At 38.9% G+C, this 23,813-nt stretch overlaps 2 protein-coding genes across 5 annotated transcripts in view; one reads left to right on the top strand and one right to left on the bottom strand.

The window, feature by feature from the left end:
* mapkap1 (MAPK associated protein 1) overlaps window positions 1–9,536 on the top strand; it is a 29,470-nt gene extending 19,934 nt beyond the window's left edge. Inside the window, exons 10-12 of the mRNA XM_008423070.3 lie at window positions 1,925–2,050; window positions 4,698–4,795; window positions 5,376–9,536. Of these exons, the coding sequence (XP_008421292.1) occupies window positions 1,925–2,050; window positions 4,698–4,795; window positions 5,376–5,498 (347 nt within the window). The 3' untranslated portion in view covers window positions 5,499–9,536. The remainder of the gene's footprint in view (window positions 1–1,924; window positions 2,051–4,697; window positions 4,796–5,375) is intronic.
* Window positions 9,537–10,550: 1,014 nt separating this feature from the next.
* ajm1 (apical junction component 1 homolog) overlaps window positions 10,551–23,813 on the bottom strand; it is a 31,369-nt gene continuing 18,106 nt past the window's right edge. For 3 of the 4 annotated variants that reach the window (XM_017307838.2, XM_008423073.3, XM_017307839.2), the window contains one exon: window positions 10,551–15,716. In XM_017307838.2, the coding sequence (XP_017163327.1) occupies window positions 12,393–15,662 (3,270 nt within the window). In that variant the 5' untranslated portion in view covers window positions 15,663–15,716 and the 3' untranslated portion in view covers window positions 10,551–12,392. Of the gene's footprint in view, window positions 15,717–19,196; window positions 19,286–23,813 lie in introns of those variants that run through there. The other variant, XM_081613187.1, reaches the window with a different exon arrangement.

The raw sequence follows: 23,813 nt of genomic DNA, 5'->3' as shown, positions 1-23,813 counted from the left end.
GAAGTTTTTTTTTAAACTCAATATATAATAATTGCGTTTTTTATTGAAAATGTTGTCTTTTGTGAAAAAATGTCACAATAATTACATATTAAAAATGTTAAATTAGATTGAAAAATAATCCAGTATTTCCTAGCTGTGCTTTTGGGGTGCTACGACTTTTACAGATTGAGCTATAGCGCCCTCTAGTGCCCTCTTGGCACCGCCAGCATTCATAACATTCACTCCTGGATGAACATGTAGCAACAATTGTTTGCGTTGTCATTGACTTTAGAGCAATCCCTCATACTGAGCATGCATGTAGCAATAGTGGAGAGGAAAAATTCCCTTTTAACAGGAAGAAACCTGCAGAACCAGAACCTGGTTCAATACAGGCGGCCATCTGCCAAGACACATTGGGTGTTTGAGAAGATGGAGCAGAATACACAAGAAAAAACAAACTGCTACAAGACTTTTTCTATGTTAATAAAAAGTAAAAGGTTTATAGCAGGAGAGGGAGATTGATTAGATGATGGCCTCATTATCTTTGCCGATGGTTTCCTCCAAGAAGAAATCACAGCTAAACAAAACACCGGGTGTAGCTTCAATGGAAAGAAAAATAACTGAGAATACAAGGTCAACAGTAAATAATGCAAATTGGAGAGTAGTAGAGGAACAAGATAGCAGACTAAGGAAGTCAGCTTGACCAACTTTGATGGTCTCACCTGCAAACTACACTTTTTATGTAATGTTTGTTTTTGGTGTGATGTGTAAAACATGTTTTCTCCAAACATGATCTATACAATTACATCTAAGAGTTCAGCTTTGTGTGAACTCTTAGATGTTCACACAAAGCATTATTCCAGATTATATTCTTAGTGTTTCACATGCTTGTCCAAATCTTCTGTAGCAAACATATGTTTTTCTTGAGGAATGGAGTCTTGTGCAGTTTGTTTGTTGAGTATGCTAGAAAACAAATGCACTAATTTTGTTTTCAGGGAAAAAGAAAATTTCACAAGAAAGTTTGTTCTAATATACAAACCCTCCTGAGATGCTCTGCTCAGCCAGTGACCTGATGTTACTTCCATCAATCAGCAAATACTACCCGAGTCTCCCCAAGTTAAAAGAAAGCTGACTTTTGAACTATTAAACACCTATACTTTACATGGCTTTATTTTCATGGATAGCTTTTTGAATAAATGTAATTGTCCAGGACTGGTTTAATATATTTTCCGTTTATTTAAAGCTTTCCAGTTGTACTCAAATCACCCTTCACATCTCATGTCTGGATATGTTACAAGTGTCTTAATCATGCCTGGTTGGTTTTTGACTTGTTGACTTTTTTTCAAGTATACGTCGGAGAACATTTTAGTGCAACATCCAGATGACACAATAAATCACAATAAATGTTCTGTGCTTTTTGACAAACATAATGATCAGTTTGCAGACAGGAGTCTCACAGCAGCAGGCATGTCTGCATTGTTGATATAAACAAGCATCTGCATCACAGCAGATCTGCAATGTCCACAGCATGCTGTCTTGCACAAGCAAATATATATAACAGGGCTGTTTTTATTTGCCGAGCTAAAGTGAACAGATGTCATTAGTGCATTATGTTGCTTGTCGGGGCTTTGGATGTTGGAATGAGTTGACCATTTGCATCTTGTCTTGTGGTATTGTCTCTAGGCCACAAATTGCACATTGCTCTTCAGTGCTCTTGCAGATCCATTAGATTTTATGTTGCAACAGGGCACATTAGCTCTGTGCTGTTAGTTGTTGACCTTTTAATTGAGTTTTTGACATTATATTTTGATTTTATGCAGATGCTTTAGATAAATTACGCTTCTAATGCTTACTTAAAAATAAGTGCTTTTACCACGTAACCCATCCCTATTAGCTTTTTTTTTTTTACCTTAAATATTTTCACCATCCAAAACTGTCTTTGCAGGCATTTCAGGTGAGAAAGTGGAAATCGATCCTGTCACAAGTCAGAAGTTTTGGATTCGGCAAAAACCCATCTCTATCGACTCGGACCACCTTTGTGCCTGTGACCTTGTTGAGGAGAGAAGTCCCAGTAAGTATTCTGATGAGGACAGAGAGCCTCTGTCTGGTCATCCTTATAAATTGATGGTTTCCGATTGTGTAATGTTTTAAAAATGAACTGTGTAATTACACCTGCAAAATGATTTCACATCTCATGAAAAGGTCTTGGCATTCTTTAGGCATGGAAAGGACAAAGTAGAATGATTGGGTCCTAACGATTCTAAAAGGCCCCAACTGTATTTCTGTTTAGTGTAACACTGATTTCACTCCCACTTTTTTTGGCTAATTCAAAGCCCTGAAAGCTGCAGTATGAAACCTCTTTGGATTTATTGAATTTCTTTGCCAATTTGTTCAGGGTTTCCCCCACAAACTTGCTAAGCCCAGTGGGTTGGTTCACCGAGACGGTCCACCAGGGTTTTGTATTAAAAGATATTAAGTTGACAGGAAATCTAAAATATTACTGGGTAATTATATGTTACGGGAATACATTGCCGACAATACTTAAACCCACACCTATAGAATCTTAAAAACAACAAATAAAAAAAATAAATTTAAAATAAATATCAATTATTTGCACTTCAGATAAATCCAAATTAAGTAATCAGTTAGTGGGTCTAAAAACACGATGCAATGATTACATTTAGCACTGGCCCAAGGCAAAAGTGAACTAAGGGATTATCAAATTTGATTTAATGGTTTCAGCATAGTTAAATGAAAAGATTTTAAATTGTTTAACATTTAAATGTAAGATATTAAGGAGTTGGCAAGTTTACTTTGTAAATGTTCAAAGAACAATCTTCATAATTAAATTGTTTTGTTACCACAATTACAATGTGATACTTGCAGTTTAATCTTTGAGTTTTAGCTGTTTGTTCACAAATGCATCTAAGTAAACTACAATTGTAATTCAGTGCTCGGCCAATTAAACTAGGCCCCCTGTCCCAGATTTCACTAAATCCATGGTGACATGCTGTTAGTGGTGCTGATGTTCTTTGCAACAAGAGGGACCCCTAAATCAAATTCTGCTCCAGGCCACATGTAACATTGGTGTTTGAAAAAAATAAATACATAAAAAATGTCAGATGCTTTTTGATTACGTTTCTGTGACATCACTGTGACAAGTCGATGTCAACTGAATTTTTACCATGTTAAGTCCAACTTTAAAAAATATGAAGTTGTGCGACCCCCCAGTCATGACAGTACGCTGCAAGACTAATAATCTTTGGTTAAAACCAACCACTCAGATCCAGGAGGAGGGTAAATTTACTGAACTTATATAGCGCTTTATCCAGTCATTTTGACCACTCAAAGCACTTTACACTGGAGTCACATTCACCCATTCGCGCTCACACATTTGCCCAATCGAACCTACAACCTGCCGATCGCAAGCCGACTACTCTACCCACACAGCGTGTGGGTAGAGTATGTCATCATACCATGCTGTCATGATATGATGACATATATGTAAAATAATATATTTTATAAAAGTTACATACTGCAGCTTTAAAATACCTTGACAGGGTCTTACCTCGCTGTCAAACTCTCATGTACTCTCTTCATGAGGCGCGAATGGCAGAGAAACATTTTAGCATTACAGGAAAATTGTTTATCTGCCATCATCAGTGGCTATGCTAACTGGACTGAGATTTCACAATAGAATCTGCTGAATAGGAAAAAGCTGTAGCGGTAGCAGAGAGAAAGGGGGTGAAGGGGTGTGGGGAAGAGCACAGGCACATGCGATTGTGATTGACAACTTCCAGGCTCTGATTGGTTGTTTTCAGTTAGCACTGGGAGAAGGCTGGTGAACTCAGTTTTTTTACATACTGCAGCTTTAAAATACTTCGACTAAAAAATTTCACTGTTATAAGCAAACTTTTGATATATAGCCAATCAATTCAGTCTAAGTTACATTTTCTGTATGTCAGAACATGACTTTCTGTCATTCCTCTCTCTCAAAGCTGCCTTTGAGAAGAATAGAGGCCCGATTAGAATCATATTGCTTAATTAGATGTGTTGGAGCTGCATCTCCTTTCTGTACATTTATAGCACATTAAATCAGTCAACTAATATAACATTATTTATGCCTGACCAGAACAAGCGTCCATAGTCCATACTATGGACGCTTGTCCATAGTATGGACTATGGACAAGCTTGTCCAAACAACTGAAAGATGTTTATGGTTATAGCTTTCATTAACACACAGACTAGAGAACAGTCTTATGTTCTTCGGCTGATGGTAGCTCCACAACAACTATAGTCTCATAGATTTTCTAACTTTCAACATGAACGGACTCAACACAGGAATGTGACATCATTTTCAGTGACAGTGACCTTTCCATCTGTACACAATAGAACAATAAGAAGCAATAGCCTACTTTGTTTTCTGGCTTACATTTTCTCTGGCATCTGGTACAAATACTGCCTATTTACAGTAGCTTAGCATGGTTTTTCCAGATAAAGTTTTATTAGATATGCCACTTCCTCTCATCTAAGGTGTGTTATTCTTACAATTGAAACCAGTCAATCATAAAGAGATTTTCTTTCTTTAATTTTCCATTTTTGATTTTTGATTTTTTTTTTCCTGGAATTATAAAAATGCATGACGCATGACAAGGAGAGAGACTGATTGCTTTGTGCGCTTTGTTGACCTGTTGAACATGGTTTCTGTTGTTCTACAGGTCATGCCATTTTTAAGATCACTTATCACAGCAACCATGACTACAAGGCTCTGTACTTTGAGTCTGATGCTGCTACTGTCAATGAAATTGTGCTCAAGGTGAGTTCCACATGAATGATGTGACCCTGCAGCTCCTGTACTGTAATCTGTGGTGTCCCCATATATACACTCTGATCTACTACATCTTTGGTTGTGTCTTTTATCTTGATATAAGACTCATCCAATTATTTACATGATTTATTCACACATGACTGTATTCTGACTTGCATCCACCCAAATTTCCAGCCTTCTAACCTTTTGATCAGAAGGTTGGAATTTTGTCCTGACTCATAGCTCCATTCGGTAGTGCCTGAAAAAAGTGTCTTAAATTAATCCTTTCAACAATAATCAACATTCTATAAAACCACATAACCAGTCCACAGCTATCCAGCTCAGTTATCCAGTTCTTTCCCCTCATCCTTATCACTGAAATTGTTCCAGAGTCTATTGTTTTGTGATTATCTGCACTGTAGAGAAAGTTATGTGTAAATTACTGCTACTCTTAGTGAGGAACAAAGGTTTTCTAACAGTATTTCTTTAGCTAATGCCTAACCTGTTAATCACTGCAATTGCAAAGTCTAAGGTAAACTTTATGACTAAAAAGTTGAAATACTAAATCATTTTTTTCCCCTTTTGCTAGGTAAACTACATCCTGGAGTCTCGGGCCAGCACCTCCCGGGCAGATTACTTTGCCCAAAAGCAACGCAAACTTAGCCGCAGGACAAGCTTTAGTTTCCAGAAGGAGAAGAAAACTGGGCAGTAGATGCACACTGCTGAAACCACTCTGCTGAGGCTGCACAGGTCCATCTGCCAGACATCTTTCACTTCAGTACAAAGAGCATCTTGGATGTAGTTCAGGATTTCAGATGTAGAATCTGATAGAAAGTCAAGAGACTAAAGAAATGGCAGAAAACAAAAGTTGTGCTTCAGCTGGTGCGAATTGAAAGCCTCTGTAACCCAATGAAGGAGCAGATTTCATAACTAGAGGGAACTTGCATGTTGACTTTTGGACAGATTAGCTGCTGTGCTCAGATTCTTCACGTGTTGCCTCTGTGTGCGAGTACTGCTCAAGCAAGTTGTTAAAGTTACACCTTGAAAATTTGTTTCACTTCTCTTTTGTTAACAGATTTGAATCCTCACCATTTTATGTATTGTATATACAAATTTTATAATCAGAAAATGAAATAACGTAAAATTATATTAGCCCAGTTTGACTTTAATTTCCACTTCTGCCTTGAATCATCCCCATTTTGCAGTCATTTTACTCATGTTTGTCTCTAGAACAACTTTGCCTGTTAGATTTTTCCACTGTACTGTTGTAAAATTCTGTTCTTCTTAATTGTGATTAATCTTCTGTTTGCAAAATTTCCATCAACACAATGTGTGTGTGTGTGTGTGTGTGTGTATGCGCGTGCGTGTGTGTGCGTGCGCGCATGCGCGTGTTTAAAATGTTAATTTTGTGAAGAATCAACAACAAATGACACAATCATGAGGTGGAATGAAATTTATTGAATATTTTAAATGTCTTTAACAAATAAACTGCAAAGTCTTTGCATGCAATATTATTTTACTTTCAGTGCAGCAAACTCACTCCACAAGTTCAGTGAGGATCTCTGAATGATCCATGTTGTCCTAAATGACTGATGATGATAAATATAATCCACCTGTGTGTATTCAAGTGCCCATATAAATGCACCTGCTCTGTGATAGTCTCAGGGTTGTGTTTAAAATGCAGAGAACATCATGAAGACCAAGAAACACACCAAGCAGGTCTGAGACACAGTTGTGGAGAAGTTTAAAGCCGGATTTGAATACAAAAAGATTTCCCGAGCTTTAAACATCTCAAGGAGCACTGTGCACGCGGTCATATTGAAATAGAAGAAGTATCATCCAGCCATCCATCCATTTTCTTTCACCCTTGTCCCTCAGTGGGGTCGGGAGGGTTGCTGGTGCCCATCTCCAGCTAACGTTCCGGGCGAGAGGCGGGGTCACCCTGGACAGGTTGCCAGTCTGTTGAGAAGAAGTATCAGACCACTGCAAATCCACCAAGAAAGTTTAGAGGGCCTTCTTCCACACTAAACATGTGGAAGAAGGTCCCCTGATCAGATGAAACCAAAATCGAACTTTGTGGCCACAATGCAAAACGATATGTTTGGCGTAAAAGCAACACAGCTCATCACCCTGAACACACCATCCCCACTGTCAAACGTGGTGGCAGCATCATGGTTTGGGCCTGCTTTTCTTCAGCAGGGACAGGAAAGATGGATGGAGCCAGATACAGGACCATTCTGGAAGAAAACCTGTTGGAGTGTGCAAAAGACCTGAGACTGGGACGGAGATTTATCTTCCAACAAGACAATGATCCCAAACATAAACCCCATCCAACCTCACTGACCTTGAGCTGTTTTGCAAGAAAGAATGGGCACAAATTTCAGTCTCTCGATGTGCAAAACTGGGAGAGATACCCCAAGCAACTTGCAACTGTAATCGCAGTAAAAGATGGTGCTACAAAGTGTTAACGTAAGGGGGCTGACTAATATTGCACTCCCCACTTTGCAGTGTTTTTTTTTTTTAGTTTAAATAGCCAATATATTTCCAGCTCACGGTTGTGTCCCACTTCCTGATTCTTCACAAAATAATACATTTTTTTGATTTTTATGTCTGAAGCCTGAAAAGCGGCAAAAGGTTGAAAAGTTCAAGAGGGCCGAATACTTTTACAAGGCCTACTTGTATGTATATATATATATATATATATATATATATATATATATATATATATATATATATATATATATATATGGCATACATGAATGTTGAATGTATGAGATTCTGCGGAAAAAATGTATCAGCTCATTATACAAAAATTGCAGCCCCTGTTTCCAGCATGTAAGAAATGTTGCATTTCTCCTCCTGAAGTCTACTTTGTTCCTGGCATTAATACCACATGAACTAAATTGCTTTAATATTTCTTAGCCATAGTAATCAATATTCACATAAGTGAAAATGTTGTTCAAAATTATTTTATGTCTCTTTCAAATATGATTTACTTGTCAATTATCATTTAGCACAGGAGTGTCCATCTCCAGTCTTCTGCATATTTTAGATAAACCTCTAACACACGTAAATCAAGTGGCTGAATTCCCTCATCAGTCAGCCAGCCCTGCAGAGGCCTGCTAACCAGCAGGCCTTGATTCAGGAGGCTGGAGCAGGGAGTCCCTGAAGGAGCAGAATAGTAGAAGATTTCATCTGAAAATCTGCAGGATCTGCAAATCCTTGACATTGCACAGATTGCAATTAATGTTTTCTGTGCTTTTTTATTAAAAAGCACACACTCTTCCTTTATGCAAACTGTTGGGTACAATCGTCAAATTAACCTTAATTGAGCTGTCCAGCATTCATTAGATTTATGTGTGTGTTGGAAATATTGAAATGCAGTACAGGAGTTCGGATTAAAAAACATGGTCCGATATATCAGTTTTTTCTAGACATGTAGGATTTATAACAGTGGAATTTGGATCACAATACACATCAATGCAAATATATTGATGGTATGTGGTGATAGACACCAGGGGAAACAAACTTACAAATCTTTTTTTAGTTCTGTTTGAGTTCAGATTATTATGGGTTGTTCACACATAGCTAAATTTGACCTTGTGGGTTTATTTTTCTATAATACAGTAAAAAGTGCATACAGTAGCTTATCAAGATTAAGTCTAATTATGAAAAATCTTGACTGAATTTTTAGAAGGGCAAAAACATCAGGGAATTATTGTCAATGTGTGATGTAACCAGTGTAATACAATGTAACCATTGTATTGATGTAACCAGTGAGTTGGTCACAAGAGTAACTTCTAGTAATTAGGAACATGCATGTTCCTAGCTACACTGCCCTCTCCTGGCCTCTTCCTTTATGACCCTCAACATTTAGACTTGAATATGAGACACTTTAGATTTCAAGTTTGATGTAATGCATACTTCATCATCAGTATACCAGTTTGTTTGTGCTGTCTTACTTAAACTACTTATTGACTACTTATTAAGTACAGACTGTTTAATATTTCTACTTCCATTTGTGGGTCATAAGAATAAAGAGCACAGTTGGAGGATTATTCAAATTAACTTTTTAAAGAGGGCTGCACAGTGGCCTAGTTAGTAGCAAGAAGGTCCTGGGTTCGATTCCCGGCCTGGGGTCTTTCTGCATGTAGTTTGCATGTTCTGTGCATGCGTGGGTTCTTTCTGGGTACTCCGGCTTCCTCCCACAGTCCAAAAACATGACTGTCAGGTAAATTGGTCTCTCTAAATTCTCCCTAGGTGTGAGTGTGTGTATGGTTGTTTGTCCTGTCTGTCTCTGTGTTGCAGACTGGCAACCTGTTCGCTGGAGATAGGCACCAGCAACCCTCCCGATCCCACTAGGGACCAGGGTGTACAGAAAATGCATGGATGGATGGACTTTTTAAAAGCTAAGGATTTGAAGAGCTGATTTCACTGATCCCAGGCTATGAACCTTTATAGTTGAATCTCACGTAAACCAAATCCATCAAAATGCAACAAATCTTTTACCTGCTCTCTTGCTAAAACTATTTTATTTTTCTTTACTTGTAAATTTTATTTGGAAATGTTTTACCTTGAATTTTCTTCCACATACAACTTTTCTAATTTGTGCTTGTAACCATTCTTTAGAACCTGGTTTGTGGTTCTTACTATTATTGCTCACATTTTTGCCTACAACACAGGTTTCCGGTTGTTGGGCATTTATTTGTTGGCTGTAAAATGGGACTGTCATAAAAATGAATTTTTTATTTTTTTTTTTTTAGATCTCCTGTTTGTTAGTTTGTACTTCTTACCTGATCACATTTGATCTGTTCATTTAATACATACTGAGACTGATGGTAACAATACAGAAAGTCATTATGGACAACATCTTAATGTTTTTCTGTTGCACTAATGTCACAAACACATTTTCAAGTTTCCAATAAGGATTAACATTGACTGGAACAGGCTAGCAGTATTACACTTGAGCCTCTGCAGTCTTTTATGAGTTCCAGAACTTGCAAAAGAAGATGGAGGTCCTAATGGTCTGGCCCATATAAAGCTTGAACAACACAGTGTTGAAATGAAATAGAACTTACCCATTAAAGAGTTTAACAAACTGAAGGTAAAGTATATTTGAATGTATAAAAACTCAACAATCTGAGGCCTCTCAAAGACGGCATCTCTCAACATGTTTCAATAGTAGAGGTCTGGTAGTAAAAATGACATGAAAGATTCATGGATGTGAACTTTATTTCTCACTTGGTGATATCCAGTCAGATTGACCTTTCTATTATATATATAAAAATCTAGTCACTAAATACATTGTGTAATGACTTGTTTATTTCTATTATTTCTACAGATCTAGAGGCAGACTTCAAGGGCGTTGACTTTTCTTTTCTCTATGCTTCTTTCTCTCCCTTACTCGTGTCCTTTTTTCCCTTTAAACCCTTTATCTTCCTTTCTCCCTTTCTTTTCCTACCCTTTGGAGGAACAAAGATCTGCATATCTTTGTTCCTCCAAAAACATACAGATCTTTGGAGAAACATTTACCAAGAAATCCTCCACAGAAAAAAAGGCCTAAGTACTTGAGTAGATAATATCAAACTAGATTAGTTGGGTTACCTGGTACAGACATAACACTCATAACAGCTGTTACAAATGCTGTTTAAATCAGAGGACCTCAACTGGTCAACAAATGAAAATGGCTCATTCATAATATCCTTGTCTTTTAAATGCTGATTAAAAAGCTTAACTTGAATAAATATCCCCTTGACAAAAGAAAGAAGGCAGTTCCTGTTCCATTTATTGGACATGGTTTATAAATAGACACACACACACACACATATGTTGAAAGTATAAAAAATACAAGATTACAGGATCTTCTAAACATTTTAGTGAGGTCTCATTGTTTAACATGGTAATGAAGAAAACAAATCTTGCACAGCATTGTATCACTTTCATTGGCTCATTCATCAAGCATGTTGCAGTTACTAACATGTTAAAATGAGATTGGAGAAGAAAAATCGAATAACATGCAGCCAGTCAACTTTTCAAGATTTTTTTTTTTTTTTTTTTACAGTACTTTGTCTTAAAAGTAACTTTTTAAAAAATATATATATATGTAAGCCTCAAGTTTCATTGTACTTTGTTGTACAGATTCTGAGGACTGAGAACGGTATGTCGCTAAAGGACAACAAATTGATCCACCTTCATTTGTGGAAATTTACATATTTGCAATATACTGAGACTTGTATGTTTTTGTGGTTTCAGGTAAATCATATTTAGATAGAATATTAGCACTCAAACATACAATAAATTCAAGCCACATTCTTCTTTCAATTCACCTCTAGGATAAAAGTACGATTTAGGATGCTACAAATACACAATCAACAGAAAGAATGAGGCAATATGGCTAAGTGGTATTAAACTTTCTACGTTTTTGTACCTAATAAACAAACGAAAGACTGATTCGCTAAAACTAATAAGGACATCCATCATACATGTAATAAACCTAGATCAGCACAAATTCACATCTAACTTCTTCTGTCCCTATTTCTGAAGTCTACCTTACAGTTACCGTGCCAAAATCTGGCTCACTTTGTTCAAAGGATAATAACTCCTATAGATTAATTTGTGAAAATATCTAAAAAGACAACTCATAAAATTGTATTTCAAAGAAGTTGCATTATATGTTGGTATTTGACCAAGTTGAGTTTTTGTTCAGATAACTTCCACTATTCACAGTGTTTAAACTGAAGAGTACAGGCCAACACCTCTAGTGGGGCTTGTAACTGGCACCATTTTAACATCCATTCTGAAGGTTTTCAAGTTTAGGATTGCTCTGCTAATTCTGCAGAGCAGAATAAAGAAATGTTATGCTGATATGAACGTCTCTAAGTATTCCTTTAGACAGAAGACTCCATGTTTTCAATAGAATACTTTTTCAAATCAATATAAAATTTTGTGCCTTTTCTGCTAGATGTTTCTTTCTCAGGCATCCTTTATGTCTAATAACAATTTACACTTCCATCAAAATCTTTACTTTGCACACCAGTCTCTAAAATCTCTTTATATATTTATATAAGAATATGTATGAATCATACATAATATAGCAAATGCTATACCTGCAGGAATGTGGTACTTGATTGATGAAATAACCTTGCATAGAAAATGTTTGCGTTTGCTACGAAAATAATGTTTCTTATTTCCAGCATGTCGTACCATTAAAGTTAGATATGAAAATATTTATGTTGTACTCACATATGTAGACAGTCATGTAAAGAGAATCAGGATAAAATAATAACCACTATTTACTTATCTGAGATATTAAAAAAACAATATGTGAGTTTAGTAGTCCCAACCAAAGGGAATGTCTTGTAACAGTAGAAAACCAGGAAATGACTTGTGTATGATTTAAAGCATTTTATAGTGTTAAAATAAATAACTGATATATTGTACTTCTTCACCTGATAAGAAATATTTTAATAATAATACTGACCAAGCAGGCATGAATGTATGTAATTTCTACAGTTGCACTACACACAACTGTATACAGCTAGACCAACAGAAATATGTGCAAGAATTTGTATGTATTTCTATACACTATTTTCAACAAAAGGTGCCCTTATATGATGTCATCAAGCAGATGAGGTGCGCCCACCCAGTCCAGTGTTCTGGGCTCAGAGGCAGCCATGATCATGCACATAAACTGTTTACCAGTCCTCTTATCAATTGGATAAATAGTTGTGGGTGTGAACCTTCTGTTGCTTTCTACAAATTCACAAAGCTGTTGATACACATTTGGGTATTCATGGCGTAGAAAAACTCCTCTCATTCTCAGTTCCCGTTGTATATTGATGAAACAGATTTCTCGTGCCTTCCGACCTTCCTCTCCTTCCATGTCAATATCAGCTGTTCCTGGAGGTGGTGTAAGGATCAGTGTTTCCATTTCACTCTCTTTCTTGTGAACCTTTCTCTCAGGACTAAAGGAAGCCAATGCAATTTTTGCATATTTTCTAACTGTAGGAGCTTGATTTCTTGGCGATGGCCCATCGGGCAGCTGGTCACCCACAGCAATGGATACATTCAAGATGAAACATTCGTTTGGGTCATATTCTTTACCAGCTTCTTGCAGCTCATTACAGTATTCCCCCAGGTTGTCCTTGAAGCTTTCAAGCTCCCGAAGAGACAGGTATGTAGGAGACATTGGTAAACTATTCAGGCCATACTGCAGGAAGCTACAAGATGAAGAAGGATTTGGAAAGCCAAGGAAGAGAACCCCCCTACCTCGAGAAAGGTAGCCAACTTTGGCAATACGGGAGAAGGCTTTGTGAACTTCAACAGTCTCCCGGCAGTGTTTTATAATATGCCGGCATGTGCTTCCAATTCTTCCATATAAGCAGCTTTCTTTGTGTATGTCCCAATCCTCTCTACGGCAGTTCCGAGAGCAGTAGTAGGTGTAACAGCTGTGGCAGGATTTAAAATAAAGACAAGCATTAAATAATGTCTCTGTTCTCCGGCACTTATTGTTGGAGCACATCATTGTATCATCCTCATCTGGACTTTGATCTGGAGAGCATTCCTCTGCGGTCTTCATTGCATTACTTGGCCCATCCATGTCACGAAAAACATCTGGATTAATTTTGATTGAAGTTGGCTGCTTGTCCAGAGGCAGTGGTTCGTCTGTATCTGGCTTTGAGCATTTTCTGGACAGAGATACCGCTTCTTCCTCATCAATTAACTTCTTTAATTGGTCCAAAATCTCCTCACTTGTCCGTCTACTCGGTGGCTTGTAGTCAGTCACAAGATCTGCTAGGAGCTCATCAAGCTGCTCAAGGCTTTGCTGAAGTGAGGCATTATCATGTGTCTTTTCTTTGGTTGAACTATCAAAGTCATGTAATTCTAGACCCTCAGCATTTCTAGAGTCAAGAATATCCCAACTTGCAGACCGTCCTTCAGCCTTGTTAAGATTTCCTGGCCTAATGTCATTATCAGTGATTGTTATTTCAGGAGTAACAAACCAAAGTTTGCTTGTGGGACTTTTTGACATCTCTGTTGGACTTTTGTCAATAAGTGAGTTATCAGACACTGATAAGGCTGCATAGCGTCTTGGTGAACTGGAAAGATTGACTACCACTGGTTTTGGTTTGTCACCTGTGGCCGTAGGCGGCTTCCTGGAGTCCAGTAGATCATCATAGCTCTGACCTCTCTGTACAGGAAGAGGTTGTTCTCTTTCTACACGTGAGTTGAGAATATTGTCCCAAGACCTGGAATAAGATTTGGAATCTGTACCTATTTTTTGAGGTTCTACACATGGATTGGTATACCATGGAGTTAGTACAGGCTCTTGGCGGACTCTGGTTGGAGTGATCTGCGACACATGGGAGGCTGGATTGGTAGAATAACCAGATGCATCAGAGCCATACCAGTCATCAGTTTGTGGTTGAGTGACTCTAGCGTGTCTTCGACCTTCAGTATAGTATGCCCTTGCTGGAACATGGTGCTCTGGGGGCACTGCAAACATATCACTGGAATAATAAAATCGTGGTGGTGCTGTCTGAATTTGATAAGTTCTTGGATCATCACCATACAATATACTTGTGGGGGGTGTGCTTATGATGTATGGCCCTGGTTCATTTTCAGCATATGGTTTGGGATATCCTGACTGCACAGAGCAAGGGTGGGTCTCCATTTCAGAATAATATGGTCTAGTAGCTACAGCATGCACTATTCGAGTCCTTGGATCTTGCACATACTGTACTTTATGACTGTATGTTTTACCTGTTGTGTAATGCTCATCATGAAAAAAAGATCCTGGTTTTGGAGCAGGAGCAGTCACATATCTGGCTACATCATCTGCGTAAAAGAAATTAGTTGGCACATTAGGACTGGAATGAGCTCTATGTTCTCTACCATAATAATCACTAGCAGAAGGCATTCTTTGTAATGGAAGCTCCATGTGTTGTAGGTAAGTATTTGGCATGCTTCGGGAATATTGATAAGCTTGCCTACTTTCCGCACCCATTGAGTCAGTGGGAGTTGGAGTTCTGGAGTAGGAGAAATGACGTGGCACAGTCAGACTTCTCCCAGTACTGTGATGCCTCTGCCAGGGTATATCCATTGCAGATGTTGTCTGTTTTTGACCTGAATGATGTAATGCCGCATCATCCGGCTTGATGTCCACTCGACACCTAACATGGGGGCTACTTGCTGATTTATCTAGACTTCCATCCTCAAATTTATCAGAAGCATAGTGTGGTGAATATCTACTGCTGTCACCAATTTGAGGCTGCAGCTTAATGGGATGTACTTCATGCATATGAGTTCTTGTTGCTGCATAAGATGACTCTTTAAGTGGGGATGCTTCAGCTCTCCAGCGAGAATCTCTTGGAACCCTTTGGGACTCTCTTCCTTTCCTTCCTGATGATGAGTAACCTTCAAAAGTCACAGGAGTGAGGCCAGTCTGAACACGAGAGGCACTTTTTGACCTGGTCCTTCTTTTATTTTCAGGGACAACTACCTCACTTGCCCTTTCTGCAGTCACTGATTGAGGAGTTAATCTGTGACTGAAAATGTCTGGAGCAGAAAAACGGTATCTCTGGTGGCGACCCAGGGCATTCCAAGCAACATCTGGGTTGGCTGCATGCCTATCAGCTTTTCTGTATGGGGACTCCATTGAGGACTTGTGTGATTTTGGGTGCTCCAATGACTTATAGTCAAAGGTTCGACAGTGCCTCTTATTAACTTTGTTCTGATTGTCCTCCAGTGTAATGCAATTTATAAAATCACATTGTTTGGAGGGTTGCAAAGATTTGTAGTGGGTCGATATAGGAATCACTTTTATGTCTTGATGCACAGTTGATACCAGTATATCAGGTGGGTCTGTTCGTGTCATCTTAAAGGGATCCCTTTAGTTTTCTCCATGAAGTTGCCTTAATATTGTGGTAACCTAAGGAGGCAAACAAACAGACAATCATTCTTCTTTCTGTTTATGTGACATGAAGGACATTTATGAAAAGACATTTACAGGACATTTTAAAGTTACACTTATGAGAAACATATCAAGTCAAATAACTTTTTTTTAGCTCACCAAAAGTGATTTACTAGCCATGCAGGGGCAGTGCATCATTACTCACATATAAAATCCAATGTATTAAGTAAAATTACTTGTATTAAACTCAACTTAACTAATCTAAAGTTTAAGAACTAAGGTCAAACTTACATCAAACGTTCATTACTTCCCTTCAGCAACCTAAGTGGCAAAACAAAAAATCTACAGTGGTGTAAAAAAGTGTTTTCCCCCTTCCTGATTTCCTATTTTTGCATGTTGGTTACTCTTACATAATTCAGAACATCAAATCAACTGAAATAGTCAAAGACAACACAAGTAAACACAAAATGCGGATTTTAAATGAAGGTTTTTATAATTAAAGCAGAACATTTTTTTTAAATCTATGTGACAAAGTGAACAACATGAAAAAGTGATTGCTCAACCAAGAAACTGTGTTGAAACTTCTAAGGAGTGACTAGTAAACCAAAATTACCCCAAGAGTACAGCAGTGACTCACTCAAGAAGTCTTAAGGAAACCAATGACCACAATAAAGAACTGCATGCCTCACTTGCCTCAGTTATGTTCAGAGATAATGCCTCCATTATAAGAGACTGGACAAAAATAACCTCCATGGTTATATATTGGTAAGATGAAAACTAGCAAAAAAACGTAAAACAAAAAGACCCCATTAAAGCTCCTCTCATTTTTTCAGAAAGATCTTGATGGTCCCCAAGAGTTCTGGGACAACATTCTGTGGACTGTCGGGATGAAAGCAGAACTCTTAGAAGGTGTGTGTCCCATTACATCTGGTATAAAATTAATACCACATCTGATAGAATAGATTATCAGATGTTCACACAATAGTACAAAAAGTGTTAATAAAACATATAAAAATAAGATGAACAAAAACATGAGAATTCTGTACCATTGCTTCATATCATTAAACTTCTTGTCATCATTTGAAAATCAGCATCTCTGTTAATTTTATTAGTAGCAGTGGTAGTTGTAACATGTTTCACCATTACCAATCAAGTAAAGATTTAGGCTATCAAAAAGTGCTGAAGGATATGCAGAGGAACATAATGTATACCACTTCTTCAACACAATGTTACAACCCCTCCAAAAGACAACTAAGGTTAAATTCTGGCACTGGGTGTAACGCAAAAACTGCAATAACTAAACAGTTGATATCAGTAGCAAAAGAGTTTATTTTACAATTTAAGTACAAACTGACTCCCAAGAAAAGGAAAAAACAGGGAAGCTTTAAGCTTCAGGGTCTCCAAGGCCATGTCAGCACATGGCCTTGCAACGCAGAAATACTGGAACTGGATCCCTATCCCCAGGAAAACCTAACTCTGCTTCTCTGTTTTAAACTCTACAGTTAGACAAATCCCTCTTAGCATTTTATCAATATATAGCAATATATTATTTATATATATATAATTACCTTTTATATTTTGATGCTGTTTGTAACATGCAAAACTGGATACAAAGAGAAGATGTGCATAAACCGACGAGTCATGTTCAAGAATTGGGTACTTTATATACGTATAAAAAACTTGTGCAACTTGTGTTACTAGTCAAATTCTTCATATCGGCTTATGTAGAGGAATATAATTATACTAAAAGTCGTGTTGATATATGTTTTTACTGGAAAGAAATGTACTGTGTCACTTGTACTGGGTCAATCTGACCTAGAAGTCAGAAAGGAATTCAGATCGAAGAGATGTGGAATAAACAATCCCAGAGAGGGAACAGTTAGCGAGGAATCTTGGCAAACGTCTTTCCTGCTTGCGTGCGAAGAAGTCGGCCCGGACTGAAAAAGAATCTTTGTTTGGACAGATAAGAACTAACAATTTGATTAATGGTCTCTGAGGGAGCAGATTTAACTTCCAGGAGGTCAGCCTCTGAATTCTCGGAACTTCCAACACACATCCAGTGTAAGACGGAGCCAAAAGCAAGGTTCAGTAACGCCATTGGTCAGAAGCTTTCCAATACACTACATTAGGGCTGGAATGGTATAAATACTCGATGTCAGAAATAAGAGTCAAGACATTTTGGATTCTGAGACGATGAAAATGAGACGATGAAAATGTAATGTGTGAATCCTCAGATGTGCATTAAATGTCTTCCTGTTTATCTATGAGCAGAGAGAATGGAGTTTGTGTATCATTTTCTTATTTATGTATTTCATGAGTTTAGCACCTTTAAATTCCTCTATACTTACTGGAGCTCAACGTAGCAAACGTTCCAGATTACAGAACAGTTTTTAGTGAATTAAAAAAGTTTTTGACTTCCTACTCCACTTTATTGGAGTAGCAATAAAGGGGAGTATACTTTATTGCTACTCCAATAGCAATAAAGTCGGATGACGGAATACGTTAAAATATCGTTTCTGCTTCAGCATGGAGTTAGCAGTTTAAGCAAAGAAATACAACAGACACTAGCGGTCTGATCCTCGGCTGCAGAAGCTGGCTCTTGGGACGTGGAACGTCACCTCTCTGGTGGGGAAGGAACCGGAGCTAGTGTTGCGAGGCTGAGAGGTTCCGGCTAGAAATAGTCGGCCTCACCTCGACGCATGGCTCTGGTTCTGGAACCAGTCTCCTTGAGAGGGGTTGGACGTACTTCCACTCGGGAGTTGCCCACGGTGAGAGGCGCCGGGCAGGAGTGGGCATACTTGTTGCCCCCCATCTTGGCGCCTGTACGTTGGGGTTTACCCCGGTGAACGAGAGGGTAGCCTCCCTCCGCCTACGGGTGGGGGGACGGGTTTTGACTGTTGACTGTGCTTACGGGCCAAACAGTAGTTCAGATTACCCACCCTTCTTGGAGTCCTTAGAGGGGGTACTGGAGAGTGCCCCTCCTGGGGATTCCCTTGTTCTACTGGGGGACGTCAACGCTCATGTGGGCAATGACTGTGAGACCCCGAGGGGCGTGGTTGGGAGGAACGGCCCCCCCGATCTGAACTCGAGTGGTGTTCTGTTGTTGGACTTCTGTGCTCATTACGGATTGTCCATCACAAACACCATGTTCTAGCATAAGGATGTCCATATGTGCACTTGGCACCAGGACACCCTAGGCCGCAGTTTGATGATCGATTTTGTCATCATTTCATCGGATCTGCACCCGTATGTCTTGGACACTCAGGTGAAGAGGGGTGCGGAGCTGTCCACTGACCACTACCTGGTGGTGAGTTGGCTCCGGTGGTGGGGGAGGAAGCTGGTCAGACCTGGCAGGCCCAAACGTGTAGTGAGGGTCTGCTGGGAACATCTGGTGGCGTCCCCTGTGAGACGGAGCTTTAACTCCCATCTCCGGCAGAACTTCAAACACGTTCCAGGGGAGGTGGGGGACATTGAGTCTGAGTGGACCATGTTCCATACCTCCATTGCCGAGGCGGCTTGTCGGAGCTTCAACTGCAAGGTTGTTGGTGCCTGTCGCGGCGGCAACCCTCGAACCCATTGGTGGACACCTTCGGTGAGGGATGCCGTCAAGCTGAAGAAGGAGTCCGATCGGGCCTTTTTGGCCTGTGGGACTCCAGACGCAGCTGATGGGTACCGGCGGGCGAAGCGGCATGCGGCTCGGATGGTCGCTGAGGCAAAAACACGGGCGTGGGAGGAGTTTGGAGAGGCCATGGAGAAAGACTTCCGTACGGCTTCGAGGCGATTCTGGTCCATCATCTCAGGAGGGGGAAGCAGTGCATCACCAACACTTTTTATAGTGGGGATGGTGTTCTGCTGACTTCAACTCGGGACGTTGTGGGCCGGTGGGCAGAATACTTCGAAGACCTCCTCAATCCCACCAACATGCCTTCTGTTGAGGAAGCTGAGCCTGGAATGGGTTTCAGTCTTCATACTAAGGATTTTAAACTCAGAAATGAATTTATGTAAGCAAAATATGAATAGTCACAGGAAATATTTATTCTTCCCACAATGCATTACGAGACCTCACTGCGCCTATAGACCCTTTTCACATGACGTCACACAACTTCCGTTATGGCTCGAAACGGTGTATCTTTAGTTCCGGTGTGTGTAGTTAACGCTGTTTCTGGACTCTAAAGCTGCTGCCACAAATATGATTTGAAGATATATCACTATTTGCAAACAATTTTTCTTCATCAACATAACCTAAACTGGACAAATTCCTCGCTGAATGATACCAGTTTGACTACGAAGGTACGTGTTTTGGTTTTTTCTAGCTGTTCGTTGATATGCTAGGATAGCAATAGTAATTTGTTAGCTGGCCAACATTACGTAGCCTTTCTGTTTTGGAAATAGGACGTATTTAGGCTCTAATCTTAATCAGATGTTTATAGTATAGACTGGGGTTGCCACCCGTCATTTAAATGCTTGATCGTATTAACCTCTCCTCACTAACGCTCATTTCACCACCTGCTAAGTAGCGACATTACCTGTAGCCACAAGTCCAAAACGTAACAGTTATGCCGCACACCCTCTACTCCATCACGTCCTGAGAAGTTAAACCCTTGCTACGATCGAGACATAAGGAAGACCGCTGTGTTAGATATAGATATTAACGTTTCATTGGAGAAATGTGATGATCTATCTATCTTAGCTCATTAACTTCACATTTCTCCAATGAATATTTATCAAATGTTATGATTAGAATGTTAAGTTTCTTATACTTTGTCTTCCTGCGGTTGTAGACTTGGCAGTAGAAAATTGATAACATAGGAATAACTTCATATTCCTTTCAACAGGTTACACTTGATTCTGCTGTGGTGCCTGTGGAAACAAAGTGCATGAAGTTTGTGCTTAGCTGGAAAAACCATGTGACATGGTGGGACTTCTGCTTCAAACTGCTCACTACAGTATATTATTGCCTCTGTCATCCACCAGTTCACTACAGACTGGCACTCGCCAAGGACCCTATATGGATGTCTTCTTAAATTTTAAACCCTGAGTACATACAGTTGAAATGAAATTGATATGCCTTTTGTAAATAAATTTTCTCTATCAATGACTTAAATTGTTAACTGTAGTAATTATATTTGTGTAATGTAGTAACCATGTACAGTGTTTAATATAATTATTAAATAGATGTTTTAAAGAAACAGCCACAAACCTTATGTCTTTGGTCCACAATGACAGCTTTAATTTGAGCATTTCCTCTCCTCCACATACTTCGTTGCCAGATGTGTAAAATTTACAAAAAGAAGCAATTTAAATGTAAAAGTTGCACATATGTAGATTACTCAAGAGAAGCTATTTACAATAGTTTTTTACAGAACTCTACACAACATCAATTCATTTATTAATACATACATATAGATATTAATTACAGAATAGATGCACAAAGATTTCATTTCTAACACAGTAGGCTTGTAGCGAGTGTTCATCCAAGAAGTGTGACTTGCAGGAGCAGGGAGGCTCTGTAATGGTTTCTCCTTTTAAATCAAGAGGCCCATGATAGTTTGACGTTAGGCAGCAGATGTCCCACAGCTGATTGACTGAACCTGCCATGGACAGAGGAACAAGACCATTTCAGATATGGTAGGTTGTTAGGTCGGCTACTGTTGAGAAAGATGAACAACAAAACAAAAGGAGAAATTATGAATCACATCAGAATATGGAAATTATTTGGCAGATAGCGCTTAAATCAATATTTAAAATGCTTTTCTAAACAACAGTGTTGGAAGATGTAAGTGATTTTAGTGAAACTTTTAACAACACAGCACTGAAAGGCAGCGGTGTACGTGTATGTTTCCTAACTGCCTAAAGCTGGTTTACTCTCAGATCGGAGGCTGGTTTCTTTAAATACAGTTGGAGAATGGTGACTTGACAATGACTAATAACGGCTAACACTGAAATGCTGTTTTATTAAAGTTGATACAGAAAGTGAACCTCTAAACGTTACAGCACTGACAATCCGCGGTGTATATATGTTCCCAAATGTGGCTAAAGCTGCTGCTAGCTGGTTTACTGTCCGATCGGAGGCTGTTTATTTTATATACAGTTAGAGAATGGTGGCTTGACAATGAGTAATGATGGTTATCGAACACTTTAATGCTGTTATTATTATCCTTACCTTTTATTATATCCTTAAGATAATGAGTATCCGTGAATTATTCAGTCAGGTTTCCCGAGGCAAAATCACACTGGAAGTAAAGATACACCGTTTCAAGTTATGGCGGCCATTGTCTGACGTCACTGTGAAAAGGGTCTATTTGTGAGACTGCTCACTGCCTCACGCTGGGCCCCGTTGCTATGGTAATTAATTATCTGCACCTGGGCTGGCTCTCTCTGTCAGACAGTATGCTGGAGACAGAGTTTCTATACTTGTGAGACACCCAGCAACTGTCTCAAGAACCCTGACAAAAAACTATAAGCCCTCGCAAAATTTTGAAAACATTTTACGGGAGCATGATCAACTTTGAGATCAATAGGCTGATATTTGTGCTTGTGAGGGGAAGTTAAAAAGAGTTTTGGAGTCAGACCTCCACCGTGCTGTGTGTGTGTTTCAGAGAGAAAGGTTAGTGATTCTGTGAGACACTCAGCCTCGAATTTTCTCGTTTTTCTCAATTTATGCAGTCATTTTACCTCAGAATCCCACTAAAAGCAATAGCTCCCTTCTCGGGATCAAGCTGAACGTTTTGATACCACTTTTGTGGGGGTGCCCGCAGCGGTTCGGGCCGCATTAACGGTGACGTAAGAAAAATAAATAAATAGACCACTTATTGGGTGTAGAACAATAGGTTACTGCCATGCATTGCATAGCAGGCCCCTATACAAGTCCAACAAGAATATTCATTTAGAATTTAAAATAACTCACCCTGAATTACCAAGATATATATAATGCATGTAATAAAAGTGTGTCATTAATGAAGGGGAAAAAACTCAATCCAGAAGTAAGTTTAGGGACTAGTTCGCAGAGTATGAAGTTAATTGTTTTTTCCCCCAATTATTCAATGAAAAAAAAAAAAACAACCTCAGTTAAGTAAAATAAAATTGCAATCAAAACCTTTGGAATTGTAATGATTTATTTTTTTTAAAAACAAAACGTTTTGTTTAAAAAACTTTTTTTTAATTAAATAACTAATTTTTGTCTCGTGAACTTAAAGTTCTTTGCCAAACAAACTATTATTTGCACACATCAGAAATCTTTTGTTGCGATTTTAGGCCCTGCCCACGACGTCATGTGAGAATCACAAGCAAAACTTTGAGTCACAAACCAAAAATGGAGTCTTGACAAAAGTTCAGTCTGGAAGACTCTAGTCGCACCTGCCTCATCAGTCACCGCCTCCCTCTCTGCAACCTGGACCTATCAGCGCCGGTCCAAGCCTTGCTCCAGCCATTCATCGTTTGGGCTCCAGTTCAAAAGGACCTTCACCCATAGCCTCCTCTGCTCACCAGCTGCGATCAACCCACCTCCGCCCCATCTAGCTGGTGGTCTAGCTCTGATTTGCATATCTTGCTAAATAGAATATTGCAATACTATCCTATAACAAAATAGACCTGCAGAAAGAAATTACTAATAAAATATCTTACATATGCATAGTTGTATGCTTTATATAGAGATTTTCCTTAGCTTTGATTGTATATCTCACAATTTTGTAATTTATCATTGTTTATTAAACTCTGTAAGCTGAGTGGCTTTAATATTCTGTCCTAGAATGCGGTTAAATGTGCCCCTTTTTTTTTTTGAGCACCTGCCCCTTTAGTGGTCTCTGCACGGCCCTGTGCTCATTGTTTTACTCAAAATAAAGACTAGTATTAGAATTAGATTGTGTTTCAGGCAGAAAGCTGGCTTTGTTGGTGCTTGATGACCCACAACTCTACAAAGAAAAAAGCTTTTAAGAGAGGATCCAGTTATTGGTTCTTTCAATCCTGGGGAGGATATGGAACTGTATTATTCTGGTTCCATGAGCCTGTAGAAAATGAGTCTGACATAGTAAGCATAGTGTACAAGAAGTTAGAGTGATATAAATTCTGTATACTGCACTTTGTCATTTGCACTGAAGTATGTTCCCTTTCAGTCAA

Source organism: Poecilia reticulata, chromosome 12 (assembly GCF_904066995.2).
Source record: "Poecilia reticulata chromosome 12, P_reticulata-male-v2, whole genome shotgun sequence".
NCBI lineage: Eukaryota > Metazoa > Chordata > Actinopteri > Cyprinodontiformes > Poeciliidae > Poecilia > Poecilia reticulata.
Note: the sequence above shows the minus strand (reverse complement) of the source record. Positions and strands in the feature narration are given on the sequence as shown.